The sequence below is a fragment of the Miniopterus schreibersii genome (assembly GCF_964146895.1).
Source record: "Miniopterus schreibersii genome assembly, chromosome: 1".
Classification (NCBI taxonomy): Eukaryota; Metazoa; Chordata; class Mammalia; order Chiroptera; family Miniopteridae; genus Miniopterus; species Miniopterus schreibersii.
In genome coordinates, this window is record NC_138101.1 from 182,816,443 (window position 1) to 182,837,668 (window position 21,226).

The 21,226-nt window shown below is 46.2% G+C and overlaps 3 protein-coding genes across 11 annotated transcripts in view; 2 read left to right on the forward strand and 1 right to left on the reverse strand.

Moving 5' to 3' along the window:
- Nucleotides 1-8,903, forward strand: part of FLVCR2 (FLVCR choline and putative heme transporter 2) — a 56,215-nt gene extending 47,312 nt beyond the window's left edge. Inside the window, exons 6-10 of one of the 3 annotated variants that reach the window (XM_081147126.1) lie at nucleotides 963-1,073; nucleotides 2,173-2,278; nucleotides 2,427-2,538; nucleotides 3,116-3,171; nucleotides 6,793-8,903. In XM_081147126.1, the coding sequence (XP_081003252.1) occupies nucleotides 963-1,073; nucleotides 2,173-2,278; nucleotides 2,427-2,538; nucleotides 3,116-3,171; nucleotides 6,793-6,870 (463 nt within the window). In that variant the 3' untranslated portion in view covers nucleotides 6,871-8,903. The remainder of the gene's footprint in view (nucleotides 1-962; nucleotides 1,074-2,172; nucleotides 2,279-2,426; nucleotides 2,539-3,115; nucleotides 3,172-6,792) is intronic. The other 2 variants (XM_081147127.1, XM_081147128.1) reach the window with 2 other exon arrangements.
- A 2,267-nt stretch (nucleotides 8,904-11,170) lies between these two features.
- On the reverse strand, nucleotides 11,171-19,620 carry ERG28 (ergosterol biosynthesis 28 homolog). 3 transcript variants are annotated; one of them, XM_081147152.1, is made up of 5 exons: nucleotides 19,464-19,620; nucleotides 17,012-17,176; nucleotides 14,551-14,641; nucleotides 12,044-12,162; nucleotides 11,171-11,921 (listed from the first exon to the last, which is right to left on the reverse strand). In XM_081147152.1, the coding sequence occupies exons 2-5, from the start codon at nucleotides 17,142-17,144 to the stop codon at nucleotides 11,842-11,844; spliced, it is 423 nt and encodes a 140-aa protein (XP_081003278.1). In that variant the 5' UTR covers nucleotides 17,145-17,176; nucleotides 19,464-19,620; the 3' UTR covers nucleotides 11,171-11,841. The 3 variants fall into 3 exon arrangements, with proteins under 3 accessions (XP_081003278.1, XP_081003280.1, XP_081003279.1); XM_081147154.1 differs by lacking the exon at nucleotides 12,044-12,162 and having other exon boundaries at nucleotides 11,171-11,595; nucleotides 19,464-19,556; XM_081147153.1 differs by lacking the exon at nucleotides 12,044-12,162 and having other exon boundaries at nucleotides 11,392-11,595; nucleotides 14,547-14,641; nucleotides 19,464-19,547.
- Nucleotides 19,600-21,226, forward strand: part of TTLL5 (tubulin tyrosine ligase like 5) — a gene marked incomplete at its 3' end in the record, with an annotated part of 215,860 nt that continues 214,233 nt past the window's right edge. For 3 of the 5 annotated variants that reach the window (XM_081147084.1, XM_081147082.1, XM_081147083.1), the window contains exon 1: nucleotides 19,930-20,064. Of the gene's footprint in view, nucleotides 20,065-21,226 lie in introns of all 5 variants that reach the window. The other 2 variants (XM_081147080.1, XM_081147081.1) reach the window with 2 other exon arrangements.

A 21,226-nucleotide genomic window follows, 5' to 3' on the forward strand; every position in this document is an offset into this window, starting at 1 on the left:
TTTTAGTTCAGGGCTGGAGAATGATCCTTCTTAGTTCCTGCTGTCTGGAGTAGTTCAGCTTTAGCAGGAAAACCTATGCTGCACCTGTGCAAGTGGCAGAAGGAAGAACGTAGGGATGACAGAGAGAATCTAAAAGTCAGATCACTTCTCAGCATTGTGTTTTTTAAAAAAATATATCTTTATTGATTTCAGAGAGAGGAAAGGAGAGGGAGAGAGAGATAGAAACATCAATGATGAGAGAGTCATTGATCGAGCCCACAACCTGGGCATGTGCCCTGACCGAGAATCGAACCCCGATCACCTGGATCCTAGGTTGACGCTCAACCGCTGAGCCACGCCCGGCCGGGCACTTCTCAGCATTGTCATGGGCTCTTGGGCAAGGCAGACATGCAGAATTGGGTTGCTTCCGGGGTAGCCCTCACACTGATGTTTCTCCTGTTTATTTTTTGTGGGGGGATGAGGAGAGTGAAGGGCTGTGCCCTTCTTGCTGTGGGTAGGAACTGGTAAGTCCAAGTGCAGCTTGATATTGTTGAAAGGGTTCTGCAGGAGGAAAGCACACATCCAGCAAGATGGCTTCATACTCTCCTGATCTTACCCTTTGTAGCAGTGACACATGCAATTAAATAATTATCTGTTTTATCATTGGTTCGGTGTCCATCAACCTCATGGACAGAAAGTCCTGTGAAAGCAGATGGCTAACACACAGCAGAGGGCTTGATACACAGCAGGTGCCTGATAGATACATGTAGAATGAATGAATGAATGCAGGTTCCTGATAGATACTTGTAGAATGAATGAATGAATGAATGAATGCAGGTGCCTGATATTTGTAGAATGAATGAGTGAATGAATGTAGATGCCTGATAGATATTTGTAGAATGAATGAATGAACAAACGAATGAGTGAACAAATGATCCTGTTAAGTCAGATGTGTAAGTCAAACTTTTTGTCTCTGCTTGTAGGGAGACAACTCTGGTGGTCTATGTCATGACTGTGGTGGGCATGGTGGTGTACACAATGACCTTGAGCCTGGGGCACCTGTGGGTAGTGTTCATCACCGCTGGCACAATGGGGTAAGTTTCACCTCTAACATGTTTAACTGGAAAGCACCATCCCATGGATCCTAGGGCAGCTGACATTCTAGGATGTACTATTGATCCCTTTGCTGCCTTCTCACTGACCTTTGTGGAGATGTGGAAGTGACGCCCAGAGGTCTTGTTTACCGGTAGCACTTCTGAAGGCCACCTGTGCTGTTGGGATGCAGTGTGTTTTTCACAGACCTCTGGGAGGCTGGGAGATGTTTAGTCGTTTTTAGCCCTGCCTAGGACACCATGGGCCATGGAAGGTCTGAGTCCTGGTCTCAGCTCTGCTGCTATCTGGTAGACCTCAGGCATGCCACTTAATAGCTCAGAGCCTCCGTCTCCTCTTGTATAAATGAAGATAAGTGGCCTGCCTTGTAGTGTCATTGGAATGATTGAGAGAGATAACAGACAGGTAAGTGGCAAGAAGTGTGTTGCAGATGTAAGGAATTAGAATTGGAATTTTCTAGACCTGTTGTATGAGAAAGCATAGGAAACAGGACCCTTTCCACAGGGGTCTCTGCTCAGCTTCACCTCCCAATTATTTACTGTGGGTAGTACATGAGTGTGTGTGTGTGTGTGTGTGAGAGAGAGAGAGAGAGAGAGAGAGAGAGAGAGAGACTCAGACCTTCTCAGTGGGTGACTCTCTGGGGGAAATAAGGAGGACTTTGAGCCCTTTCTTCCAGGTCCCACAGAGTCATGTAGATGCTATTCAATATCCATGGACTTCCCACTCCTAGCGTAGGGCCTGTGTATCCATGGCACAGAGTCTCAGCTGAGGGCTGAATATGCCAGGCATCCCCACCCTTCTGTAAATGCCAAGTTTATTTGCAACTGATGGCTGGACATAGAAGAAGCAGGGCTTTTCGAGTACAAAGACCTCCTGAGTACAAAGCCTACCTATGATCTTCCTGGTCTGGAGGGATCTCTCTTTCCTTGGTATGGCCACCGAAGGGGTGGCTTGATCATTCAAGGGCCTGGCATGTCTTGATGGATAGAAAAAACCTGGAAAAGGAATTCTGAAGGAGGAGGGAGGCTCTCCATCCTTGTCTGCAAGTTCTCCATCACCTTGTTTCTGTGACCTGGCCTTCAGGTTCTTTATGACTGGCTATCTCCCCCTGGGATTTGAGTTTGCTGTGGAGCTGACGTACCCAGAATCAGAAGGCATATCATCTGGCCTCCTCAACGTGTCTGCCCAGGTAGGTCTTATTTGGTAGTGGCCTTACGGCAGTGGTTCTTTGTTCCCTGCCCTGCTTGGCTGGCGTAGGCATTGCATTATGGCAGCTCAGCTCTACTGTGGACTAGTTGGCTGGGCCCTTGTCCCCAGTCTTCTTTGTACCTCTCCAGGTATTTGGGATCATCTTCACCATCTCCCAGGGCCAGATTATCGACAGCTATGGAACCAAGCCTGGGAACATCTTCCTGTGTGTGTTCCTCGCACTTGGAGCAGTCCTCACTGGTGAGTTGGGGCCTCAGGACAAGATGAGGCTCAGGCTGCTCATGGGCTTAAGCAGTTTGGGACCCAGTGTCTCGATCTACTCAACAGATCAGGGGTTGTCAGAACAGAGGGGAGAGCTTGTCAGGAAATCTGTTTGGGAGGCAGTAACATGTTTTGGTGGAATGAGTATGGGCTTTGGAGATAAAAGACCCTCATTTGAATACCAGAATGTGACACTGACCTTCATAGCTATTTGACCTTGGGCAAGTGGACCAACCTCTGGGAGCCTCAGTTTCCTAATCTGTAAAATGGGGATTATTGTGAGGATTAGAGCAATGCATGCCAACTCTCTAGCAAATGTAAGTGATCTATAAGGCCACTGTCATTGGCTTCTGCCTGTCAGGGACAGCAGTGATCTCCAGGCTTTATCAGGTTGGGTGACAGTGTGCCCCTAGCTTCCTGGAATATCTGAAGTAGGTCTGGGATCCTTGTGACCCTTAGGAAAATTAGGGCTCCCTCTCTTGGATGAACTTGAACATTGGTCAGCTCGATAACTCTGTGTCTCTGTTGCTCTTCCTTCTCGGTCCCTTGACCTCAGCATTCATCAAGGCAGATCTGCGAAGGCAAAAAGCAAACAGAGAGACTCCTGAGGATGTATGTATGCGGAAGCTTTCTGGGCTGAAATTTGGGTCCCAGGCTGAGGATGCCGCAGCATGGGTGGGGCGGGGAGCTCCCAGAGCACACTGGTGTTGTGGGGCCTGTGAGACCAGCTCCGCTCTTGCGAACGTGGCACCCACAGTTCCTCCAGTGGCTGGTCACACTGCTTTTCCTCTGCTCTTTCCTGGGCTCTTCTCCAGCTTCCTCCTCTTCCCTTGGCCTTCTTGCTTGGGTCCTTAGAGTGTGTCACGATTGCCACAGTCTGCTGAGCAGCACCCACCCCTTGGATCCTGAGCCCAGTTCTGAGACGCTGGCTCAGCTGCCTTCAGCCTGGGGTCAGTGACTGGAGAGGAAAGGTGGGAGCTTGGCTGTCATTCTGTCATGGCGGTGGTGGCCCTAAGGCAGTGGCTGTCCTGGCATGTGACAGCCCCTTCCTTAGGTAGTGCCATGGGTGTAGAAGGACTGGAGCCAATGGATAGCCAGTAGGGCCCTAAAAGGATAAGTCAGGAAGCAGGAGCTGATGGGGGCAGAAGGGGAGAGAACCAGGAGTGTGATCTGTTCTAATCAGCTGGGAATCATTTTAACCAAAACAGCAGGTGCCAAATCTGAGCCAGGATGAAAGGAATTTCAGATTTGAGAAGGAGTGAAAGTGTATTTTTAAACTAAACAATAAAACAAAACTCCTAAAACTTAGTACAGAGGTAATATACGTTTTTTATAAAAAAATGAAAAAAACAACAGAGAAGCGTAGAAAATTTAAAAATCATCCTGTAATCCAGTCATCTGGAGGTGAGATATTGTTTTTTGGCACTGGCTTATACATGCCCATATCCCCATATAATATATATGTGTGTGCGTGTATATATGTGTGTGTATATGTATATGTACACACATATATATTTTGTTTTTAAACAAAAATGGAATCTTGTCCTATCTGCGTTTTTACCTGTTGCTCATTAATCCTTTACAACATACTTTTAATGACTGCACAGTGTTCTGGTAGGTGGGTAAATCATAATTTGTTTAACAGTCTTCCTGTCCGTGGACATTAAGGTTGTTTGCAATTGTTTTAAATCACATTGTCCTGGACACTGAATCTCTGAGCAGGTTCTGAAGCACAGTGTTTCCTTGAGAACGGGTCAGTGGTCACGCACATTGTGAAGACCTTGGTGTATACTGCTAAACCGTCCTCCGGAAAAGGTGCCGTTGGCACTACCACCCTATAGCGCTAAAGCAGTCGGCCTATGAGTGCCAACACTGACTGTTTATCTGTTTGAAAACTGCCAATTTTCTAAGGAAAGAGTGGTATCTGAAAGAGATATATTTAGCATTTTAAGGATATGGTTTGACAGACAGATGATAATCTTCTGTACTTTCCTATTTGTCTTCTGATTTCACACTCTATAGTTGGCAGTGGCATGTGGAGGGAGGAGCTAGGATCAGGAATTCACTGGGGAAACAGGGAAAGCTTAGGGCAGGAATGCTCTTCTCTAGGCTGGCTGAGGACCATGGCATTGCCACTGTGGGGATGGGCTTCCACCTGTGCCACGCACAAGGAAACAGGGATTTGGATCACTTTGGTGAATATAGAAAGAGCCTGGGAAAAGGTGCCTGGAATAAAACAGAATAGGTTTTTTGTGAAGAGGTTTCCATTTGGAATGTCACATACTGTGTCAAGTGATATGAGATTGTGCCATGTTTACTTGATAACGCAAAGAAGAAGAAAGTAAAGGTTGCCTCTACTCCTAGCACCCGGAGATAACCCAGTAACATTTTAGTCCACTTGCATTGTTGTCTTCTATGGGAATGCTTGTGCGCATTTGGTTTTCTGCCCTGCTTGTTTCCTTAATACAGCTCGACAACCTTTCCGCACCGACATTCTGTATCCTCACATCTACACACACACACACGCACGCACACACACACACACACACATTTCCATTTCCCCTTGTTGGATATTTAGGTGGTTCCAATATTTCGCTATTCTTGAACCAGAGCCTTGTGCACGTGGACCAGGTTTGTCACGCAAGGTTGGAGTTGCTGGCTCAGTCCCCTTCTGTTTGGAGTATTGGAAGCAGCACTGAGTAGGAACAGGAGACAAGTCTGGTGATGGTTCTCAACTGTCTGTGTCCCTGGATAAGTCACCATGCATCGCTGGACCTCACTTGCATCTGGGCAGCTTGGGGTTATGGGAGGTCAGAGCCATGTTGGGCTTGACACCCAAGGAAGCCGGGGTTGCCACAGAGCGCCCCTTCTCTGGAGCCCGCTATGGTGGTCAGTGTAAGTGAGACCTGCACGTTAACATACACATTCATTATCAGAACCGGTAAAGACAGGGCACCCGGCAGATCTTGCTGGAAGTGCTCTTTCTGATCAGTGAGGTGTATAGTTTTGGTAAAAAGAGACAGAACTTATGGGATGGGGGTAACGACCGACTTTGACTATGAAAATCTTGGTTTGGGTTTCCATTTTTCTTCCAGTTGGAAGGGTGGCTATGCTTCCATTCCCACTAATTTGTGTTTCTGACTATGATTTCAAGGTGATGGCTCTGGAAGAGGCAGGTGTTTGTGTGCCTGTGTGTGCGTGTGCACATGTGTGCCAGAGAGAAAGACTGATTGACTTAAATTGCCTGAATAAAGGCATCTCGTGACTGAGGCTAACCCGGAGCCAAAAGTTAGCAAGATTGAGAATGGGAAAGAGGATTTCCACAGCTGTTGCCACTGCCATGGACTGGCCCAGAGACACTCCCTGGGGAAACACCACCATGTGTCTGATTGACACGGAGCTCTAGCTTGGCCCTGCACACACTCCTCCAGCCCTTGAGTGGTGTTGGCGGTGCAGTGCCCAAGGCCTTCTCCCTAACTAGATGAACCCTTGAGCTAAGAAGCAAAGTGCTCCTTAAAATAGCAAATGTCCAAGGTGGCAGTATGCAGCTATTATCCCCATAGGATAATTTCCAGGCCGCATTTAATTCCAAATCCACCTAGCAAGTGTGACCCAGAAGACTCTTCTACTCCTGTGCCATCTCTTCCCAGGGAGCCAAAGCCAAACCAACCCAAAGTCTCTTTTTCCAGGCATAAAGTATATATACATATTTTTAGTCATTGAGTTTATATATGCAGCTATGCATCCTGCCTGTATAAACATCTTCTGACATCCATCCCATGCACATTATAATAACATCCCTCATTCTGGGGGCTGCCTCCAAATGGGGGTATTCAGAAATTTGGAGGGAGTTGCAGATATGGCATGCTTGATGATCAGCGCCCTTGGTTTTTAGGCTGTCAGATTGCAGAGGGAGCATGAGGGGACAACAGTGGCACTTGGAGTGCGATGGTTTGTGGTGATTATGGCATCACAGAAAGCTGGCCTTTTTGGTTTTTCCTCTGATGACATTGTGATGGGATGTGTGTGTGTGTGTGTGTGTGTGTGTAGGGAGCACACTTGAGCCAGGGGCTGACACTCTTTTCTTGTTCCCTTTGTTCACTCTGGAAGATATGGGTGGCCTCTGGCTCTTGTTTTTCCCGCTGATTATGGAGCACTGCCTGGCAGTCGCTCCGGCCAGGGCAGAGTCCTGCGCCACTTCACCTAAAGGCTGCCTACTTGTTTTCCTTGTAGAAACTTGAGGATGAAGAGGAGAAGGAGGAGAGGGTTATCAGCAAAGCGCCCACCACTGTGTCTGAGGAGCATCTCTGAGAAAGGTGGCTGTGACTCAGGGACACGGAGAACACCCCCACCTCTTCAGTCAGCACAGCTCACTGCCAGCACCAAGGTCTTCGCAGGGGCAGCTTTTGGAGGGAACCGGCTGGAATATTTGTAGCTTGGACAGCAGTGCCTATGCTTCTGGAACCCACTCAAGAGCTTGCACGGTCTAGTTGGGGAAAATCGCACCTTTCACCAAATGCAGATTCGATTCCCGCCCCCTCCCCTTTTAGGTTCTGGGAGCTGGTGTTGGGAGAGGCTGTTGGGTAGTGAAGTCAGTCCTGGCTTTGCACCTTGCCTTCCCTCTTCACCTCCATCCCTCACGGAGAAAGCCTGCAAAATTATCATGGAAAGAAATCTTATTCAGGATATTAACTTTTACTAGTGTCTTAAGACCCAGTTCTGAGGAGCGGCAGCTGCACTGGATGGAGGTCATCCGACTGACTGCTGACATTCTGTGGGAGAGAGAGCACCATTGGAACAAACCCACAGGTCCTCTGGACCTAGGTCCTCTTGGCCAAAAGTTGGGGGCTGACTCCAAACCCTCTTTCCTAAGAGCTGATCAAACCTAACATCAATAAACTTGAGAAAGACTTCATTGTAGCCATGAAGAAGAAACTGATTGGGGAGAGGTAACCACCTGGGTGTGTGGGTGCTGGGGGCTACCTTCTGAGTGTGTTTGTGAAGGCCCACATTGGGGAACTTGGGTAGCTGGATTTGGGAATGGGGAGGTTCTTTCCTACAAAAGAAGTCCTTGCCCAGAGATTCTGTGAGTCATAGTCACCTCTGATGCCTTCAGATGGACACTGCCTTGAGGAACAAGGTGCTTGTTTTCTCTGGAGGGGATACCGGCCACCTTCCTGTAACCGATCCTGAGAAATCCAAAGCTGCTTCTGAGATGAGAGGCCACATTTGGCCTTTGAAATGGGAATTGAGCCCACTTAAATTAAGGGTATCCCACCTCTGGTGGGGACAGTATTTGCACACCTACCCCCTTCTAGCAATAACCTTTTATCAGATATTCTGAATTTTAAGGGATTCCCTTTAAGCCAACCCAGGCTAACCTCCTCTCCTGCTCAACCTGCTGTCTGGCTCTACTCATAGGCTTGGGTAGGGAGTATCTCCTGAAAATAAGACATTTTGGTAATTTCTTCTGTACATTGAGCAGCTGCAATCATGACCACTGTTTTGTTTTGCTGTGGCTAGTGCCCTGGACTCAGCATATGAAGTAGCCTGTGCAGGCGACAGTGCTGGGGTGCTTGGGCCACTGCCAGAGAAGCCAGGGGTGCATGTGTGTACAGACACTGTTTAGGTGGGGGGAATAAGTTAGGGATGAAAGAGAATGTATGCCTTACCTTAAAAAAAAAAAATTTTTTTTTTTAAATAAATCCTTACCTGAGGATATGTTTTTATTGATTTTTAGAGAAAGGGGAAGGGAGGGAGAGAGAGCAAGAAAGATACATTGATTGGTTGCCTCCCATACGCACCTTGACCCGGGATCCAGCCCATAACCTAGGTATGGATCCTGACCGGGAATCGAACCCACCACCTTTTGGTGTACAGGACAACACTCCAACTGAGCCACCTGGCCTTACTTTTTTTAAATCCACCAATGGATATTTTTTCCATTGATTTTTAGAGAGAGAGTGGGAGGGAGGGAGGAAGGGGGGGGAAAGAGAGAAACATCAATGTGAGAGAGACACATTGATTGGTTGCTTCCCCCACAAGCCTGACCAGGGCCGTGGATCAAACCCATTTTAATGTGCCCTTGACTGGGAATCGAACCCTTCGGTCCACAGGCCGATGCTGTAACCACTGAGCCAAGCTGACCAGGGCCCGGCCTTGCTTTTTGATAAGGAGAAAGGGTTTACTCTTTATTCCCTTAAAATGTATTAACAAAATGTTTACCAAATCCATTGCTTTATTTTAAAACATAATTTTTATTTTCTATTTGTAAACCAGATGTTTTAAAGCAATAAAAGATTTTTCAAGTGGTCTGCCTTGTCATTTGATGGGGCAGAGATGGCTTTTTGGGAGTCCCTGTGAGATTATTGCACATTTCTGAGGGCTGGAGGGGTGCGGTGAGGGTGTTGGGGCTGGAGGAGCAGCTCCGGTGGCCTTCCATGGAAGTGGTCGTCTGTTTACATAGGTGTTAACCATCCTAGTGGGTGATTATTATTACTTTTTTAAATCCTCACCTGAGGATATTTTTTCCATTGCTTTTCAGAGAGAGTAGAGGAAGGGGGGGGAGAGAGAAATATCAATGTGAGAGAGACACATTGACTGGTTGCCTCCTGCATGGGCCCTGACCAGGGGCAGGGAGTGAACCCATAACCCAGGTACGTGCTCTTGACCAGGAATTGAAACCCCTACCCTTCGGTGCTCAGGCTGACACTCTAACCACTGAGCCACACTGGCTAGGGCCTAATGGGCTTTTTTTTTTTGAAGATGAGGCTGTAAAGGTTACTGTTGGCCTACGTGGGAGACTGCAACTCAATGTCCAACACATGACCCTGAGTACATGTACTGAGTACACATGAAGGTTCACCTGGGAGTGAGTGCTGATGAGAGAGCCCACTGTTTTTGGCACTGCCTCAAAAGGTCGCTGGTGTTTGTTTTATAGTCACCCCAGCCAGGCACCAGCTTGTACTGGCCAGAGGCCACAGTTCTGGCATCTGCAGTTCTGTGTTCTGATTCTTCTGAACTGTCCTCCTTACTGCCACTCCTCCCTTCCCATAAGGTCACGCACACCTTATGTCTGTTACTGGGATATGCTGCCATCAGTGTTTCATACTTGTCTTCCCTAGAGGGTCACACTGTGCCTGTGGCATTGTGGTCCCATATCTGTTAGAAATTCTACTTTAAATCACCCAGGAAGGGAGCCCAGTCTGGGCTGTTAAAGAAATCTCATAGTCAGTGTCTGCTAAATACTCTCTCTACATTATCTCTTTAGATCCTTTGGGATGTTGTCTTTAACTGGAATCATATTTCTATGATGCATGCCTAGAGGATCCAAATCATTTCATTCATTCCTTTCTTAGGTGGGTTCCACGTGGATCTCCACTCAAATGTTAACTCTGTAAGATCACTGCTTTTTTTCCCGCTTCCTTACAGAAGTTGGTAAGGGAAAGGTAGTTCTTAGCACTGAGTGAAACCGCTGCAACCATTTTTGGCACCATAAAGCAAGCCGGCCTGAGGAGGAAGCCAACACAGGTAGGCAGAGCCAAAAGAATCAGAGAGAAATGGAGCTGAGTCCTGATCAAACTGTTCCTGAAGTTTATAATCCCCTTAACTTTACAGTTTTGTGAGCCAATGTTATATTTGTTGCTTAAGCTAATTTAAGTAGATTTTTGTTCCTTTCACTTAAAGAGCCTTAACTGATAGAGAATTTTGAATGCATTTAAGTATCAACTTCAAGCTTCCTGTCATTCCAAGTTTCCTGCCTCCCTTTCAGACCTATCTGCTACTTTCTACTTCCTAACTTTTAAAATATTGAAGTTACACTGATCTTACTGCTTGAACAAGGTTGTTCCTGCCTTCCAAATGCTGTTCCCTCTGCCCTAGAACCTGCCGTATATCTTAAGACACATGATACCTAGACAGTCAAGTCTCAACTAAAATCTTACCTCCTTCTTCCTGGTGATATAAGTTATGCACTCCCTTCCCCTTCTTGGTTACAATATTTATTTTCTAGAATTCTTATTACTGTCGGAAGTTGTTCTTTCACTTGTTGGCTTTTTTATTGTCTTATGTCCTTGGCTACAATGTAAGGACCACAGGAGCGGAGTCATTGCCTGGGTCATTTCTTTCTTTTCCCCAAGTGTCGTGCATGGAGTAAGTGTTCAATAAATACTTGTTGAAATAATGAATGGGCCCTTGAGTCTACATGCTGTGGGAGGGCGCAGCCAGAGTGGGGCCCTCGGGGCTGTGTTTGGAGGACATATCCTTGGGTTTCAGTGCTTCCCTTTTTGTCGTCGTGCAGCTGTTTCTTCTATGCTGTCTGCCTCTGTATTGTGCCTGTACTTTCTCAAGACTCTGTTTCTTCCTTAGGAAGAAAACAAGAAAGGATCCTGACTGTTCGGTTGTGACCTCAGAGTCTTGAAGGTAGGGAAGGAGAGGAGGAAGATTTGACTTCAAGGGAAATGAACAAGTGACAGAAGGAGCTGGAGGCTGCCAAGTTTGCCTGGGTTGAGTTGTATTTGTCAGCAGAAGGCTGTGATTCTCCTATGCTAGGGCTCAGAGGGCAGGAGTGCTCTTGGCTTAAGGGAGGTCAAAGTACAAGGACTGATCAGAGCAGAGGGTTTTTCTATTTATTACAAAATTCATTACACAAATACAGCTGACCAGAAGGTCTAAAAACAGCCCAGACTCTTCCAACCGTAACCCATTTGCAGCTACAAGGATATAAGCCATGCTCACTCACAAGGGAGCCCTTCTTAGAAGAACTGCCTGTTCCTCAGATGGTTCGGAGTCTTGGGTCCAGCAGCAGAGAGGAGTCCAGCATGCGTGGACAACCCCTCGAAGCAGCCCTTGGTGGCAGCTGCTCTGGGCGAGGCAGCAGCTTTAAGTTTCACAGTCCACTTGTTCCCACCACACAAGTCAAATCAAGGGATGGAAATAAAAGGAAAAAAGCTGGAGGCTTGGAAAGAGATCCTCCAAGAGGCTGCGGGCGGGGGCAGGGCACACAGTGGGCTTCTGAGGGGCTGGCAATTTCTTGATCTGGATGGAGGCACAGAGGAGTCACTTTAAAATGATTCTTTAAATTGTTCATACATTATATATTTTTCTGTATGCTTGTTATATCTTTAAAAATTTTAAATGTGATAAAACCAAAACAAAGCATAAAAGGCTCAAAGTACATAACGGGGCTGATGATGGAGCAGAAAAGAAGTGAAAGCGCAGAGAGGATGATGGCAGAAGACAGTAAAGGTGGAAGACGAAGTCTCGGAGGTGGTACTGTTGGTCTCAGTTTCTCTTCTTTTGTCTGGATACTGGTTCTGCTTCTAGGTACCGCAGCCCAACTAGCATACCCAGGATTGAGAAACCTTAAATACAGAGAGAACATTAGTGGCTGGCTGACATAAGCACAGCGCTCTCTTGTACCCCCTGTATGTCTGCCAGGGCTGGGACAGTTCCTATGGGATGTTTAGGGTGTTCGCATGCTTACTTGCCACCATCAGGGGTGCCAGGACGCCAATCGTGGGAGCTGCGGTCCCGTATACAAACAGCTCAGAGAGGAAGTGCCCCAGAGCAAGAAGGAAGGTCCAGAGCGTGATGTGGTAGAGCCTACAAGGGAGGAGACAGAAATGGGAACTGAAGTACTGCTTGTTCCATGCAGAGGAAAAGTTCTGACCAGATCCAATGCACATAAATAGAAACCCAAGAAGTGACTATGGCTGAAGGCAGAGGAGACTTGGTTCTGAGAAAGACCTGTCTGCTTGACCACATCCATTCTCTACTAGGGCAAAACTGAAGGTTTCAACTGCTAAAAGGAGAGGAGAGTGGTCCAGGCATCCAGAGTGGATCTCCAAGTCTTAAGCCAGCTATAACAAAGCAGGGTCTGCATTCATTCCGGCAATTCCAGGCAGCGTGGATAATTTTGGATCAACCGTGCTACATATTCCACTTACTCAAACTGGCTTGACTGTGTAATCTGAGCCTACCTGGCAGGTGCTTGGCCAGGGGCTGGTCAGAGCTCATATGATGCCACAGGTGCCACAGAATGAAGGGCCCGAATGGGGAATGAGCAGCAAGGACCTCTCAGGGGCTTTCAGATGCTCTTGTAATGTGGGCTGGTTATTTTGTCAGCCTGGGAAAATGGTCGGATGGAGGACCTAGTGACCACCTCTTGGGAAGAGAACTTGTTCCTCAGCTTTGACAAAAAGGTGGGGCAGAGGTAGGTTACAGGATGACTGACCATCTGGATTGCTGGTATCTTTTTTTTTAACTGAAATTTTCATAAATATGAAACCTCCAAACATACAAAAAATTATAGATACTATAAGATACTATGCAACCAATATCCTGCTCCATCAGATATGAACATTTTGACATCTTTGCTTGAGATACTTTTTTCTAAGAAATGAAATGTTAGTTATCAGTTAAAGCACCCTGTGTATCCATATCCCACTGGACTCCATTCTGCTTCCCCCTCCCCCAGAAGGAACCAGTATCTTAAATTTGGTTTTCATTCTTCCTGTGCATGTTTGTATACCTTTAATAACTATGTATGTATGGGAGTTGACTTTGAGTTTCCAGTAACAGAGGGAATAGAATCAGAGTGCACATCAGAAGCACACAGACAGAAGTCCCAGGCTAAAAAAAGGTTGGAAACACAGGTCAGCATGTGCAGCTGTCCAGTACTGGGAGAAGGGGGAATGGATGAGTAATAGAGGTGAAGATAAGTCTGAGCTGGTTTTGCTCATTCCAAAAGCACAGCAAACAAAAGATGTTACTCTTTGTATCTATCAGCAATTCATCATGGTAAAGGTCTTTAAAATGATTTCTCAATCCTTACTCCCTCCCAGTCACCTGAGAGGAAGAACAGAAATACTGGTCTCATTTTATACATGAAGAGACTGAGATGCAGAGAAGGTACATAATGAACTCACTGCTACAAAGCTAGTTACTAATAGAACTGACACCAGAGCTCATTTTCTTGTTTTCATTCTCAGGCCCCAGGCTGTTTCCACTAAACTACAGTTTCCAAAAATATGCACAAATCTAGAACAAGTAAACCACAGTTTCAAGTTAAAAAAAAAAATTAAAAATTAAGTTGGAGAGATTGCAAGGCTGACAGCGGTGCTTCAAATCCCACTTGTCAGTCTTCCTCAGATTAAATTAATTGGGTCTTTATATGTAGATCTGTAAAATCAGGAATGAAAATCATTACCTCCCCAGGCTGCTGGGAGGAGACTTAACCAAGGTCACAGAGATGAAAGCTCCAGACAAAATAAGATAAATACTATTACCTCCTCTCTTTCAAGATGCTGAGGGTCTGGATCAGACAGAAAAATATTTTAGTGTGAAGTGGTGTCCTGGTGGCCTCACCCACTGACCTGAGCAAACTTTTCCACCTTGATGTGGTGATGACTGTTGCTGGGAACAAGGCTTGAGCCCCCTCCAGTGGCCAGCACTGGCTACAGCATCCTCTAGACAAGAATGCAATGTTCCATGCTAGTCTATTTGAGTACCCTCAAGAGGCGGAATACAGAGGAGTCCTGGGTTCTCTTTCACCCTCCTCTGCATAAGCACATAGCAGTTTATTTGTAGGTTCTTTTTTTCATGGACTGTGATTTCTGTTCACTCCGGCTTAAGGAGGAATGTGAGAATAAGGTATGTGTGGGTGGCTGCTCTAAAAAGCACACTACTGTACTTTAGTAGAAGAAAGGCTGATTCTTTAGTAAAGAAGTAGGGGGTTTGATACAGGCTACTGGATCATGGCACTGGCAATTTGCTATGTCAGTTCAAAAGAATTTTCAAACCTTAAAGACCCATTAGGCCTATTATGTTTTTTTAGGCCTGGAAGGAATGGGACCTATTAACCTTTTATTATCCACATTCTAGGCTAAATGTATCAAAATTAGCAGGTCTCCAAAGGGAGGACCACAATGGATATGCGTAGCACCTAAGTTCGAACAAAAGAATGCTAAAGCTCTTCCTTCCCTTACATACGTCTTGTTGCGGATGTCGATGGCACAGAGACAGCGAATCACTGACGAGAGCAGCGTCCAGATCCCAAAGGTCCGAGCTTGGAGGCCATTCACTGTGTAACAGAAAAAAACAAGAGTGTTGAGAAGGAGAAGGTTAGGGTCCCCTCCAAACTCTTCCTACTTCATTGGTGGTTCATGGGAGGCAGGGAGCTGAGGTTGAGCTCCCTCTGGCTGGGAAGAGTGGAGGCTCTGGAGCTGCACATGGGAACTAGAAGGAATGGAAGGAATTCCAGAATGAGAACTGCTCAGCTCCTCTTCAAATGTCTACAGCTGGGCAGGGGAGTTCCAAGAGTGGAAATCTAACAGAGAGCCAACTTAGGCAAATAACTCCTGGATGTAGTTTATACCTCTGCCCTAGAAAACAGTCTGGTATTGGTGAAGCTCAGCAAGTCTGGATCAGGACAGGTTAGGGGGAATGTTGCAGAGTGGTCTGGCAATACAAGATGCCTGGGAATTCAGCAGACTTTCAAGGCTGGTGTAGGAGAGATCTCAGAAATAGTGGGATCTGTTTAGATAGCCACATCTGGTCTTTCAAAGACCTAAGTCCCTGGGTCTTCTCTGAATCCAGATCTGTATTATTTGAACAAAGCCCAAACCAGGCTGGTTTCCTGGACACATGGTAGTGGAATAAAGCACTGTTTCTTTAGTGTTTGCCAAGGCCACCCTGCTCTTGGTGGCTTTGTTCTGACACTACTGTATTAAATATCTTGTCCTGAAAGTATGGATCATATTCCACCACAACAGTAGTTCTGGACCCTGGGCATTTATTAGAATCAACTGAAAAAGTTTTATAAAATTACCAGGACCTGAGTACCAGACCAATGAAATCATACTCTCTGAAGGTGGGCCTTGGACATACATATTTTCTAAAACCTTCTCCCTTGGTGATTGTAATGTACAGCTTTGATCTAAGGCATTCAGTGGTCGGAATGCCAAAACACTGAAAGCAAAGATACTTCATTGCTGGACTATTGAGCAAGAGAATTTCAAGGGACCAGACTGAAAACTGAAGGGTCTATTAATATTGGGCTTTTAGGTTTACCCAGCCTTTGGAAAACCAGACAGTGTTACCAATTTCACAACCCTGAAGACCTCTGGACAGTAGTAAGGTGAACAAAAATTCCATATGCGAACCAAATACCTAGCAGTTAGCCCCAGTGGGCTACATTCTTTATAAACCACCTTGATAGCTTTTCTGATGAAAAAACAGGAAATTTCTGTAGTCAATGAGATACAAAAGGGGAATATTTCACCAATGTTAGCCAGATTAGGCATCAGGTGAAATTCTACCCAAGTACCGATATGATCAGCTGAATACCATGACAGACCCCAGATCATGAGGAGGAGGCTGTCTCCACTTCTGGGCTGGAGACAGACAGACGGGGACACACACGTGCACCCACTTCTTTTGCTCAGCTCTATGCCCTGCAGCAAGTCACATGCCCCTGGGCTTCTCTGTCTCAACTTAAATTCAAAGGCTAGACCAGATAACCTCTAAAATCCTGTGAATTTATACAGGACTCAGGGACCATCTGAGGGCAGTGTTTGATGGTGAAGAAGTGGAACTGTCGTGCTCCCTTTTCCAGGTTCTTTACTCCTATTGTATTTAAGCTTTGCTCAAAATGAGCCTTAGCCTACTTAGTTCTCATACCCAGATGTTGCAGAACAATGAGCTAGGTCAGAGCCTGAATCTGGGTTAGCTATAAATGTGAACCAGGATTGTCAGCTGCTGTGAAACCGTGCTGCAGCTCCAACTACCCCACACATCAACTCGAGGAAGCCGAGCTGCAATGTGCAAACATCCTCAGCAGAGAGGCTCAGGAAACTGGGAAAGGCCGCCATGGCCTTGTCAAGTTCCACTTTGGGAGACAAACTTGGAGGGATTTGGGCTGTCTTCTCAGGGACTATGCTACGGTTTGGGAAGACCTTGGATTAGTAACTCCATTTGCAATATAGAATAGAACCATGTGTGCCATGACATGATTTCTGATGACAGCTGAGATAACATGAACAACTTCTTTACGGCTTTCTAGTGGGGCATCACAGAGTCACCAAGTAACTCTATTTCCTCATTCACCCTTGTAATGCTATTTTACAGACTAGGGCAGTGTGAAATGAACAAAAAGGTGTTCAGAGAAGCTTTGGTGGGGAAAATGGGCCAAGTGCTATCCACAAAGTTTAATCCTCTAGTAGCTGCCAAAGGCTAGATTAGGCAGCATAAGAATCACCTAGGTAGTTATTAAAAAATAGATTCCTGGGTTCCACCCAGGGGGTGAAAGTTTCAGTATGTAGGTTCGGAGAGGGAAACGGGCACCTGCACTTTCTTTATAAGTTTCCTAGTAAGTTATTCTGATGTATAGCCTAGTCTGGGAACCACAACTTAGGCCACTCCCACAAAAGATACAGTTTTTTTGACTTCCTACCCAGGTCTGGCTTGCCGGTGTAGAGCTTTTCATAGAGAAAGGTGTGGTCTCGGAAGCTCTGTAGAGTGTTCCCCATGGCTATGATGGACACCATAACCAGCCAGCTTCGTAACACATTCAGGAAACGGCTCATGACTCCTCTCAAATCTGAGAGGGCTTCTTGCCCTGGAAATGAAGACAATGGACATGAGACAACAGATGGTTAATCTATAACCATAAGCTCTCTTACCCCTGTAGTTAACCTGTGTCCCAATCATGAGGGCTGTACTAAGCTTATTTGGTCGATCACTTCATAGATTCCTCTGCAAGTCCCCTAGGCTCACCCTCCCCAGTTACCTTAACACACTACTCTTACCTTCAGAATTAGCACACTGCCTTTGAATAGCTGACCCTAAACCAAAGTGTGCTGACCTTTACCCAGAGTGAAAAAGGCTAAATAATGCAGTAGGCAGAAATGACAAACCCAGTGGAAAAACTGGAGATTAAAAAAGAGAGCAGTAGAAGAGGAGGTATACAAATATTACTATGAACTAACAAAAGGGATTTATGTATAAGGCTTACAGAAATTGGTCTCAATATTTAGTCATACTAACAGCAGTGAATTGACAGTATACTTTACAATAAATGGCACAGTACTTTGTCTTGAGCAATTTCTCCAAGATACTATCCTACATCAGAACTCTTTTCTCTTGGCTGAATCAGTCCTCTTATATCTTTACTTCTAGACTGTTTTTTCATGTCACTCCTTTGTACTACAAGTGGCTGAAAGGTAATTATAAATAGCTACTAAGAGATACCTGCCTGGCTATTGATGACAGATCCTTCCAAGTGCATAGAAGTATTACATATTTTAGTGGAACCAATGGTGTGAGGGCAATATTTACATCCTCAGGTTTTCTCTAATCTGGTTCTCAGGTACACCATGCTCCATAAATTAGGAGAACAATCTAAAAGTTAAAATAAACTGCTGTGACTTTAGAACTAGTAAGAAATTATATAGAGAAGGAAACAGCAATGTTGGCATTGGGTTGCAGGAGAAATTATAATAGCTAACAGTTACTGACATTTGTACATGCCATGCACTGTAACAAGCACCTAACATATATTGTAGACACTATTAATATTTCCATTTATATACATATTTTTATTGCTTTCAGAGAGAGGAAGGGAGAAAGAGAGAGAAACATCTATGATGAGGGAGTCATTGATCTGCTGCCTCCTGCATGACCCCTGGTGAGGATTGAGCCCACAACCGGGGCATGAGCCCTGACCAGTAATCGAACCGTAATCTCCTGGATCCTACATGATGGTCAACCACTGAGACACGCCGGCCAGGCAATATTTCCATTTTACAGATGAGGGTTGGCACAGGGAGGTTAAGTGATTTGCTTGAGGTCATACATCTAATATATGGCCGAGCTGAGATATGAAGCATGGTCTGTTGGACTCTGCATTTCAATACTGCCTCAGTGTTTCAGAATATTTTGCCAAAGTTTCCATTTTTGAGGAAGACAAGCATACCATATCCTCTTTTGTCTTCAAGTTGTATAGAAAATACCATTAGGTTATGATCTTAAAAAAAGAAAAAAGCTTAGATTAACCCTTGCTGAGCACCGATTTCAATTAGCTTGACTTAAACAAAACCTATGTAGATAAATAATTTAATAATGGAATTACTTCTTCCCATCTTCATTATGTTTTTTGGCCCACGGTTTATCTGCTGCCAGGTTAACTTCCTGGGCTTTGAGAGGTGACAAACTATCAGGCTTCCTTTTTCACTCTGTCAGTAAACGTTTCAGTATGGTCCTACGCTACCCAGATGAAACAGACATCTTGAGCCAAGTCAGCCATGGCTCAAGACAGGGTGAAGCACCAAAAAACAAAAAAGAACTAGAGAGGAGGAAGGGTGAATAGAGGAATCCCTCCAGGAAACGTGGATCACAGAGTGGACTTTGTCCAAGTCTAGAGAGAATAGGGCTCTACTGAACATCACAAGCAGTTACAACCTGGGCGAAGATTCCCCTCAACCCATCCTCCGTATTTTCTTACCCTCCCTCAACAGGAGACTCTTCCCAGGGTCAGAAAAGCTGCATGGATGGTCCCCTCTTCTTGATAGAACTTATGCCTTTCATGTCACAGAAGCTCTTTAAAATCCCAACAGATAGCTGATGAGGGCAGAGCCTGAGCATTCTTCTGAACTGCTCTCCCAATCCCTCGACCTCATTTCCCTAAAGCTTGAGGGCCTGCTAGAGTATCCAGTATCTATTCTCAGATTTTGCCCAGGCCCTGCCCAGCAAAGGTGTGGTGTCAAAACTTGAGTCAGGAGAGAGGCGTTCCTATCTTGGCCCTACCATTTAGTAGCTGTGTGACCCTGGGCAAGTAATTTACACTTTACAGCCCCATCTGCGAATTGAAGATTTAAAAAAAACACTATCAAGAATAGTCTCCTTACCTGGCGACGGGACCCCAGCCCGAAGCAGCAGCAGAGACGCTACCCTCAGCAGCTCCAGCCGGGAGTCCACCTGAGCCCCTTGTCCCCGCCCACGCCCTCACCCGGCTCCAGGATTGGGCCATTTCTGTCAGTCTTCGCTCTGGTTGGCTGTTCCGGTCCTGCTCAAGCAGGAGATGGGGCGTGAACCCCTTTACTGCCAATCAGCGGTTGCCGCTGCCCAAGTGACTGTCGGGTTATGCCGCTCACACAGTGAACCCGCCTGTTGAGCGTGGCGGAAGAACTCCGGGCTCCGATTCAACCTTTTAGAGGCGGGGGCAAAAAGCGGAGAAACTAAGTCAAGAATCTTCCGGGGAGCGCGGTCTCGGAGCCCGCGCCGCGCCGCGGTGACGACATCCGTGTGCGCCCGGAGCCGAGCGTTGTCAGCCCCGGGTGGCGGGCGCCTGCGCAGTGGCTCCGAGCGGGCGGTTGCTTGTTGGTTGTTGTAGTAACGGGGGAAGCAGCCGTCCACGGCCGCCGTGAGCCAGGCTGGGGAAGCAAGAGGGAGGTAGGCGCCGAGCGCGGTCCCCGCCTGCCCGCCCAGAGCCATGGGAAGATGAGACAGGTAAACGCCGGCGCCGGCGCGCTCCCCCAGCCGAGGGAGGTGCGCTCCCGGGTGTGGGCGGGCGGGGACCGCTGCACTTCCCTCAGAGTCCGGGAGCCGCAGTGGGTTTCCGGGCGCGCCGGGCTGAGCCTCTCCCTTCCCGCGGGGAGCATCTGCGGACCCAGCCGAGACTGGGGTGAGCCAGGGGTGGGGCTGAGGGGCTGATCCCTTTAGAGCGAGGGCGCTCCTCGGGCGAGTGTCCTTAATCTTATTCCGAATGCCCCGTCCTGCCTCTTCCCGCTCTGCAGGCAGCCTGGGACAGGTTGGCATCCCTTCCTGGTTGGAGGTTTTCATTGAAAGGACATGCCAACATTTGGGAAAGATCGAGAAATCCTATTGGGAATCCAAGGAAGAACGGCCTTGGAGGTGGTTAGATATTGCCCTTTCCGCTGAAGATCTGTAGGGATCAATATCGGGACGGCATTTTTGGTTCCTTTTATAATTTTATCGTATATGGGAATGCATAGCAAAATGAGGTTTGGAAAGATTCACATCAAGTGGTTATCTCAGAATTATGGGGTTATGGTCTTTAAATAGTTTCATTTTCTTTATCTAATTTCTGTTCCTTTCTCGAATCCAACGAAGATATACTTTTACCCTATGGAAAAATTTAAAGTAAGGAATTGGAAATATCCTAATTTTAATGTCTGAGATTCAGGTCATAGTTTATGATTTTTAGCAAGGGAGAGTAATTTTTGAGTGTTTAGAAGGACCTTTCCCCCTCAGCTATTTATGACCTCAATTCAGGAGAATATGTTAATCTTTTGGTTCAGTAGTTGAATTTATGTGGAAACATGAGGGCATTTTATCTGTGTGTTTGTCAGAGAGGCTAAGTAAATATTTGTAAGGATCTTAAATTTGGACTTTTTGCTTTTAACCCAGGTGAGGTTTTTCTAGCTAGTAATCTGTGTTTCAGGCAATTCTCCTCCTACCTCAGACTTGCCTAAAAGTTAAGTAAGTCTTTCCTTTTGGTGCATGTTAGATACTGTATATAAAAGAAAAATGAGAAACTTGAACTTAATAACCGTTCTTCAGATACATAGAAGACAGACAGTATGTTTGGGGGAGAAACGACTTGAGGGGCTATGTGAGGCACTGTGATAGAAGGTAAGCTTCTGGAGGA